General features: G+C 33.5%; 3 protein-coding genes across 3 annotated transcripts; 2 read left to right on the top strand and 1 right to left on the bottom strand.

Annotated features, from left to right (window-relative positions):
* Window positions 1-1936: 1936 nt before the first annotated feature.
* Window positions 1937-3331, bottom strand: LOC114368539 (ALBINO3-like protein 2, chloroplastic). Its single transcript, XM_028325765.1, has 4 exons — window positions 3242-3331; window positions 2907-3143; window positions 2752-2807; window positions 1937-2631 (listed from the first exon to the last, which is right to left on the bottom strand). The coding sequence occupies exons 1-4, from the start codon at window positions 3329-3331 to the stop codon at window positions 2508-2510; spliced, it is 507 nt and encodes a 168-aa protein (XP_028181566.1). The 3' UTR covers window positions 1937-2507.
* Window positions 3332-5998: 2667 nt separating this feature from the next.
* On the top strand, window positions 5999-7790 carry LOC114425178. Its single transcript, XM_028391974.1, has 3 exons — window positions 5999-6276; window positions 7191-7320; window positions 7414-7790. The coding sequence occupies exons 1-3, from the start codon at window positions 6157-6159 to the stop codon at window positions 7440-7442; spliced, it is 279 nt and encodes a 92-aa protein (XP_028247775.1). The 5' UTR covers window positions 5999-6156; the 3' UTR covers window positions 7443-7790.
* Window positions 6060-8731, top strand: LOC114425177 (probable UDP-arabinopyranose mutase 5). The gene is made up of 3 exons (XM_028391973.1): window positions 6060-6276; window positions 7191-7320; window positions 7414-8731. The coding sequence occupies exon 3, from the start codon at window positions 7470-7472 to the stop codon at window positions 8511-8513; it is 1044 nt and encodes a 347-aa protein (XP_028247774.1). The 5' UTR covers window positions 6060-6276; window positions 7191-7320; window positions 7414-7469; the 3' UTR covers window positions 8514-8731.
* The last annotated feature ends 202 nt before the right edge of the window (window positions 8732-8933 follow it).

Here is an 8933-nt window from a genome sequence, read left to right on the forward strand (position 1 = left end):
AAATTATAACAGAATTTCAAAAACTAATTTTAAGTGCATATATTCTTCATCTTCAAAATTAAACTAGTTTTAGATGTTATCTTTCGGCTATAACAACTGGGATCGGACAACATTTGGTTGGTCTATTATTGTTACTGAATGGAGATGCAGCAGTATATCTGGTTGCTATTTTGTAATTTTTGTTTAATGCACTCCCTGTGCTACTAATGAATATCTTCTGGAGAAAGAGTTATAGACTTATTAAAAAGTTTTGCACACTCATCCATCCAATTATAATTATAATTATGTGTGCGGTAAGGTTATTAATTTTATCTTAAACTAATTCAAATAATAATTTATAATTAAATATTATACAATGTAAATTTTTTTATAAAATCACTCAATCACAATCCATCATGATAAGTTTCTTGATCTTTAAAAAAGATTATCTTACAATAATTTAAAGTGTAAAAATATTGATTATTAGTGCATCAAGCTGACAAAAAAAAGTAATCATTTAGTTTTATTTTTTAATCTATTATTTTCAACATCTTTATTTCTAACTTAAATTTGAGTATTTTTTAAAAAAATTATTATAGATTTTAATATTTATTTATTTAATTGATATTGTAAAAAAATTACACTTAAATTTTAAAATACTTATAAGATTCTTCTTATTTCTGTCTTTTTCTTTTCCTTCAAAACAGTCAAGGTTTGTTTACTTGTTCCGGAACACACGTCTCCTCTCCCCTGGTTTTTGGAATATGCAATGGGATGGATTATCATGTTCTATGTGTTTATTAGCCGCCGCTCACCACGTTTTATAAATTTTAGCAAAGTGACACATAATAATAATAATAATAATAATAATAAAAGATATTATTCTATCAAAAAATAATTTTTTTGAAGCATCTATCAAAAAATATATTATTGTATTATAATAAAATGCAATAACAATACAAAGAATTGAAATCAAAGCAGAATATAGATTAAAATAAATAATAAAAATATAATGTATATTGTGATAAAGATTTATATCATGCATAAAAAATTAAGTTTCATTTATTGTTGCAAATAAAACAAAATTTAAATTAATATGTATATATTTTAAAAGGGATTTGTTAATTTAATACACACTAGTTTTAACTTTTAAGAAAGAATATGTTAACAAATTATACAATTAAATGTATTTTAAAAAAATCAAAGTTATAGCCGGTTAATATACCTTAAATTAAGTTTTTAAAAAATACGTAAGAATATATTAGCAATCATGAAAACTATAGCTTATGTTTTAGGAAGCACATGTTTAGAAGATACAACTTTGTTTTTCTTTTTAAGTTATAGGGTGCTAATATAACATTTTAAAAAAATAGTAATTGTCTATTAGCAAATTTCATTTTGAAATCATCAAATTTTAAAATCCATTGTCTATTAGTAACATCAACAATTAAATAGCTGTTATATATTTTCAAGGACTAAAATTGTATTTTATAATTATAAGGATTGGGACTAATGATGTATTGCTCTTTCAATGATGAAACAATCTTCTATTAAATATTGAGTCACAGCTGAAATCTGAGCTGATGAATGATCAAAACATAAATTCAAAATTGTAAACCAAACATGCCAAATGATAGGTAAAACTTTGTTGCTTTGTCATTAAATAACTACAGACATCAGAAATAAAATTTGAAGTTGGAGTTCTCTCCTACTACGGGTAAGATCACTTGCAATATCATCATCTTTTTCACACAGTTCCAAGAATTTTTTATAACCAGGTTTATAAGCAACAACAAGACGTAGGTACTTTGCAGCTTCGGCCTTTTGACCCGAGTCAAATAGAGTGCTGCATACCCAACAAATCAAATCCAATCCAATGAGTAAGATAGAAATAGCAGTGTTTGGAGAGGAAATTTCAACACTAAATCGAGGTAATTAACCTATATTGTACCTGGAAAGCAATACTAACCCATCAAAATAATAGCCTTTGCTAGTTGGATCTTCTGGCTCTTTCCCTGCCATACTGAAAATTGAAAAACATAGCAAATCCCATTGAAGATCTACTTCTAAAATTGTCAATCATATTGCCTGCCAATAGTTAGGAATAGAGGTGCAATTATCTTTCAGGTAACAACATAATGTATCAGGTTTGGGCATGCATTCGACTCGCAAGGTATCTAAAGATTCCCTCTGTCAGATGCATATTCAAGCCTTCTTTTAACATATATCCAAAAACCTGTGAGACAAAAGTTTTCTCAGAGAACAATGTGTTTCCCCTGCCGTTCGCAGGCAATTCCAGCCCTCTGGGAAGATCAACTTCTTCCGCAAGAGAAAGCTAATGAAAAAAAATATCAGAAAATAATTAGGGGTTGACAGCAGAAACTAAGTGAAATGAGACGAGAATTATCTGATAGAAACAAACGAAAAGAGCAATGCAACAACACATCATAATTCACAGACGAACTGCAAATACTTGACATAGATAAACCAGCAAAACAAATTAAAAACAACATTTTGGCAGGTATGATTCATACTTTCGATATTGCACGCTCGAAGTACTCATGAGCTTCATCATTTACATGCTTCAGCAATAGAACCCGTCCCATCAAAACTAAAGCTCGTACATATTCAGGGTCCTTATCAAGGGCTAGTCTGTAGATGGAATTCAATATAATGCACCATCAACCAGAGATAAAGCTTAAAAATATAACAAAGCATCTCCTTTCCAATTTTTCTCCCCTCGCTCTGAACAAACTAAAAAGGACAACTTACTTTAGTAAGGGAATTGCACTTTCTTTATCATCACTGTTTAAAAATAGGACTGCAAGCTGTAAACAATCAAACCATTAAATAATCACATTCTAAGAGCCAATCTGATTTTAATGATATATCACACGTCATATATTCTAATGTTCCTATTCACTCACAGTAATCAGTTCTTTTGGGGACATCTCCTCTATAGGTATTCTATGCCACTTTTCAGGTGAATCCAGAGGATTTTTTTCAGGCGAAACAGTTTCCTTGATAGCTGCTGTTGGAATATTATCTTGTAACCCTGGTGAAGGAGCTGTTTTAGAAGCACCAATTTCCTCAGAAGCTCCCTTTGGACTATTGTCCAGTAACCCCAACTTTGCAAGGACAGCAGGATGTCTAAGAGTTATTTGCTGCAAAGTTTATTGTTTGTTGGATCAACTTCAAGAGTTATAGTACAATATGGTCCAAACTAAAATAACCAAAAGATGCACAAGGTTTTCCTACTTACCTGAATGAGGGTTAATGAACTATTGGTAACCCAATAGAGCTGGCTACCCTGCAAGAGTATATTAGAGTATAATATTACTACAACCTTCATGACAAGAGATGGAATATGCTTACCATAAAATACAGTTGGATTGAAAAATGGGACATGCAATAGGAATGCAGCAATGAAGTGACAATTTACTAATCTTGTTGAAAATTATTAGAAAATATTATAACTGAAAGTTCCCCCTTTTCTTTGACCAGGGAAATTAACCTACAAATGTGAGTTCAGAAACTGTGACCACAACATGCACCTTTGGTTTCAAAATATGATAATGCACTGGACTTAAAATGTTGCTGAAAGTTAACTCTATCTACTACTATAGTTACGCTGGTTCAAGTTGCTTCACTAATCCGATATTCAGATTAACTAGAAGAAATGACTGGTATCTGATGGATTGTAAGGATATTGTAGCTTATATTAAAAAACAAAGTCTAGGTCTCTTTAATCTTCTGCAACCACACCTCCAGTGTCTACACATGTCAGGTGATTTAGAAAGAAGATAGTTCCAAAGTGCAACTTTATTCATAAAAATATACAGTGAGTGTCTTTTTTTTTTTTTTTTATTAGAACCAAAGTCTTTGAATCCATGAATAACCATCTCTTTTGTATGGTCTAGAATCGTAAATTGTCAGAATACATCATAAAAGATGTCACCTATCCACTGAAAAGAGAGTTTAAAGAGAAAGTGCACTTGGACCAAAATCTCAACCAGTAAAAAAAATGCCAGTTAGAGAAGAAAAAAAAATGTTATCCAACATTAACATACTAACAACACAACATGTAAGGATTAAAGTTACCTGAGGAATGTAAAAGGCTAAAAGCCTGTGAAAGCTATAGGTATAGTTAGAAAGTCCAAGTATGGCTTATAAAACTGCAGCAACAAAGGCATCTCTCACTTAATGGTGGAATTACACTAAATTCGAGTATACATTAGTTATAAAAAATATATTTAAAAATGTTTTTTTTAAATAAATACTAATAATTTTTGACCGGTCATATTATCAAATATTTAACTGTAAGATTTATAATAAAATCTTTTAAATATCAGGACGTAAAATTTTAAGTATACATAAAAATTAAAAATATATTTAAATTTTTTTTATCACAACTAATGATATTTAAACACTCAATTATTTTAAACACAACACCAATACTTGTCATTTCTTTTTATCACAACTAATAACATCACTAGCACATTGTGTATAGAATAATTTAAGCTCTTACTCAATTTATTTATTTATTTAATAAAAAAGAAAATCCCCAAGCAGGCACTAAAAATCATGCGGGAACACGGTTGAAGAAAAATCAACCAAAAAAGGCGATATACAAAAAGGAAGACAAGAAATGAAAAAAATCTTGATATTCCTATCTAGAGAGTGCCCAAATTTAGATTAAACATCTGCAACTTAGTTCCCTGCTTGAGCAAATGCTTCCAAACAAAACGTCCTCATATCCTGTTAAATTCCTCAATACTCCGAACCAAAGGAAAACAGGAATGAGTGTAATTCCACTTTGCTCCTCCTTCATCTAATAACGTTGATGATTCCATTGCTTAGAAGTTAAATAAGGATGGTATATTCTCTTTATACTCTCTCTATGAGATTATTTGTAGTCATAATTATCATCCCAGAGCTTTCATATATACGGAGTACCAATTAATTTGGCATTGTAAAGGTTCTGATAGGTACAAACATTTCTCTTTGGAAGGTGGCCTATAATTGCTTATTTACAGATCCTTTAAAGAGCTAATAAACCACATGACATCAAACCTTTATTGTCTTAGGTGCCCTAACAGAATGGAAACAAGTATGCATACTCCTAGATATTACTATTTTCCAAAGAGATTTGACACACTTTGGTAGAGAATGAAATTGACCAATATTTCTATGATGAAAATTTGCTTCAACAACTCACCAATAATTCGCAAGCAAATGAGCATCTAGATTCTAGAGCGTAAATGGTGTCTTATATTTGGACAAATAGAAATGAGTAAATCAGTTCTGCACAGCAAATCACATAATTCACATTCCTCCATTGGGGTGGTTTCACAAGGTACAATGTGATGTCAAAGAGGTGATGAAAGCTCGTAACTTATTATTGCTTCTGTTAATAGTGAAAACCCCATCATTTATTGGGAGCCTCTTGCAATGGGTTGGATTAAAGTAAATTGTTATGGAGCAATTTGAAGAGCTAATAGACAAGCTGGTTGTGGTTGGAGGAGCTATTAAAGATCATGTTGCAAATTTTATATTGGTCTTCACCATGGCCTTTGGGAATTGTTAATTGACTTTCGTTTAGCATTGCCATATGGATATAGGAATATTCACATGGAATCAAACTCCAAAATGGTCATTGTTAACTTTCATCCTCCCATCACTGTTATTAGAGTTTATTATAAATTATGTTTTTGGTCGTTTAACTTTTTTGAAAATTAGTTTTCGTCTTTAAACCTTTTTTTTTTGCAAATCAAACATATTTACTTAAAAAATATTATAAATGATTTTGTCAAAAATATTGATTAATGAAGGAAGGTTTGAATTTCTCAAATCACATCTCCATAAATAAATTATGAAAAAGGCCCAAGCCGGAGGTATTGTATTATTGGCATACGGCACATGGCACGTGAGAGAGAAGCGAGTGAAGAGAAAAGCCGAAGCAGGCGTAACCTTTTTTTCTTTCTTTTTGTTTTTGTTTTGTTATTATCAATTTCGTGTTTTACAAGAGAGAGAGAGAGAGAGAGATATTCAAGGATCTGGTGCCCCTTCTTCCTTCTTGTGTTGGGACCAATTCTTTAATGAGCGAGAGAGAGAGGGCGCAATAGTAGCCATAGCCATAATTTATTGTTATTATTTAGGGATGAGTGAAGTGAATGAATGAAAACAAAAACACCGCCATCGCTCTTGTCTCTCACGGTTGACTCTGCGGTTCTTAATCTCTCCGACATCTCCGATCTCTCCCATGTCCCTGATCACATCCTCCTCGACCTCTTCCTGGCGAGTACCACTACTTATCTTTTCTCTTCTTTCTTATTCTAATACCGTACTTCGTAGTTAACTATGGTTGTACTTGCATGCCCTTTATTCATCTTTTCTTGATTCTGATTGATTGCGACATGCCCTTTTGCTTTTATTAACGCCTCTTCTTTAGATCTTCTGTAAAAATCAAGGCTTGCTCGTAAATTGCTGTTGTTGTTGTTGCATTCGTATCATTGAAAGGTTATGCAGCTGCAAGCTCTTTGGCCTTTCTTTTCTTATCATTTTCTGTAAGGAAAAAAAAAACTTAGATATAGTTATTTTACCTATGTTCTCCTATCAAAATCTTAGTTTGATTTTATTTTACCCATGTTATTGGTTTATAGAAACCATTATTACATGAATCATAGAGGTGGGATTCCAATTCTGATTAGAGAATAATACCGAAAGTACATAAGGAATTGCATCTAAGTTTTGTACTTTTTGAAAATTCCAAGGACTCACGTTAAGCAAATTATGAAACAAATTTCAATTCTCACTGGTACAAGATTGAATTGATAGTTATGTTGTTTGGTCTTTTTGGGGGAGGAGGGTTGGTTGGGGACTTCCTAGAGTCAGATTTTCCTTTAACTCCTGTTTTCTTTTTCGGGATATCAAATTTTGAAGTGTGTTTTTCCCTGTTGCTGTAAACGTTGTTTTGGTTCTTAACTGGACTAAACAAGTGAGGCTTTTTTTTTTAACAAGTTTTTTGGTTTTTGTGGAATTTGTGAATCATGTTTCATAACTGGGATGGGAATGTCAAATATTATGGATCTGGTTTCTATCCTTTTGTTGTCTATATAAATATGAGTGATGGCTCTTTCATCCTACCCTGAAGTTTTATTCTGCCATTATCATTCAGCATCCTCATTGCATTACATGGTTTTCATGGACAGAGAATATTGAAGGCTGGGAAGCTGACTGAGAAAGTTCTGAGACTTTTTATAGCAACTGGTAAGGATGAAGTCCTCTCATTTGTTCAGGCACTCAATATCCAACATATTTTGACCCCTGTGCTTCCCACCAGTGAGTTATTTTATGATTTTATCTAATACATACAGTAGCTATTCCTGTAGTGACATAAGTTTCTTTTTCTGACCTTTGAATATCTATGTACAGGGTGTTCTGAGGCAAAATCAGACTTTTAGTTTGTAAGATAGTCTGTACCTTGCAAGATGTCTCAAGCAGTTATCAACGATAATGAAGTGGACATTGTGATTGGTGCACTGCATTCTGATCTTACAACTTTTATGAATGAATGGAGGCCAATTTTCTCCCGCTTTCACCTGATAATAGTAAAAGATCCTGACCTCAAGGAGGAACTCCAAATTCCTGTAGGCTTCAGCGTGGATGTGTATACAAAGTCTCAGATTGAGCAAGTGGTGGGTTCTTCCACTTCTGTTCGCTTCTCTGGCTATGCTTGTAGATATTTTGGCTTCCTAATTTCACGGAAAAAGTATGTTGTCTGCATTGATGATGATTGTGTTCCTGCAAAAGATAATTCAGGGATTTTGGTGGATGCTGTGGCTCAGCATATTGTGAACCTCCAGACTCCTGCCACCCCCTTCTTCTTTAATACACTGTATGATCCATTCTGTAAGGGTGCAGATTTTGTTCGTGGGTACCCATTCAGCCTGCGAAGTGGGGTTGATTGTGCTCTGTCATGTGGGTTATGGCTCAATCTGGCCGACCTTGATGCTCCAACACAAGCTCTCAAGCCAGGGCAGAGGAATTTGCGATATGTAGATGCAGTTCTGACTGTTCCTTCGAGAGCCATGGTGCCCGTGAGTGGAATCAACGTTGCCTTTAACCGTGAAGCTGTTGGTCCAGCATTAGTCCCGGCTTTGAGGCTGGCAGGGGAAGGGAAATTGAGGTGGGAAACTATGGAAGATATATGGTGTGGAATGTGTGTGAAAGTTATATGTGATCACCTAGGCCTTGGTGTGAAAAGTGGGTTACCTTATGTTTGGAGAACAGAAAGGGGTGATGCAATACAGAGCTTGAAGAAAGAGTGGGAAGGGGTGAAATTGATGGAGGATATTGTTCCTTTCTTTCAGTCATTAAGGTTGCCACAATCAGCAACTACAGCAGAGGCTTGCGTGGTCGAGGTGGCCAAAACAGTGAAGGAGCACCTGGGGAAGGTTGATCCTATGTTTTCAGAGGCTGCTCAAGCCATGGAAGAGTGGGTCAAGCTCTGGAAGTCAGTTAGATCTGGTTAAAGCTCCTGAACTTGAGGACTCTTGTAGGAGTGAAGGTTATTGCCTTATTGGCTTCTATATTTCTTTATGTTATTTAACTAATTTATAGCTGCCTTTTTTTTCCAGTTTGTAGTGAACTAAGCTTACATTTTACCTGACACAGACTAAAGGCTGAATAAAATGATGATAATACTTATTGGTTTTGTGACAATTGAATAAATTCTGTCTTGCTTTGTCAATAATTGGTCTTTGAACAGAATTATGAGTCTGCTATTTTTCTTTGTTTCTTTATAACCTCTCTAAAAGATAGAATAAATGCTTTGCATGTTTAGAGATTCAATCACAAATGGCAAGGAAACAATTTTGAGAACATGAGTCGAATTGCTTCTGCAAACCCATGTCATATTTGGAGACCAATAACTTGATTCTCATTTATTCTCT

Source organism: Glycine soja, chromosome 9, assembly GCF_004193775.1.
Source record: "Glycine soja cultivar W05 chromosome 9, ASM419377v2, whole genome shotgun sequence".
NCBI classification, from domain to species: Eukaryota; Viridiplantae; Streptophyta; class Magnoliopsida; order Fabales; family Fabaceae; genus Glycine; species Glycine soja.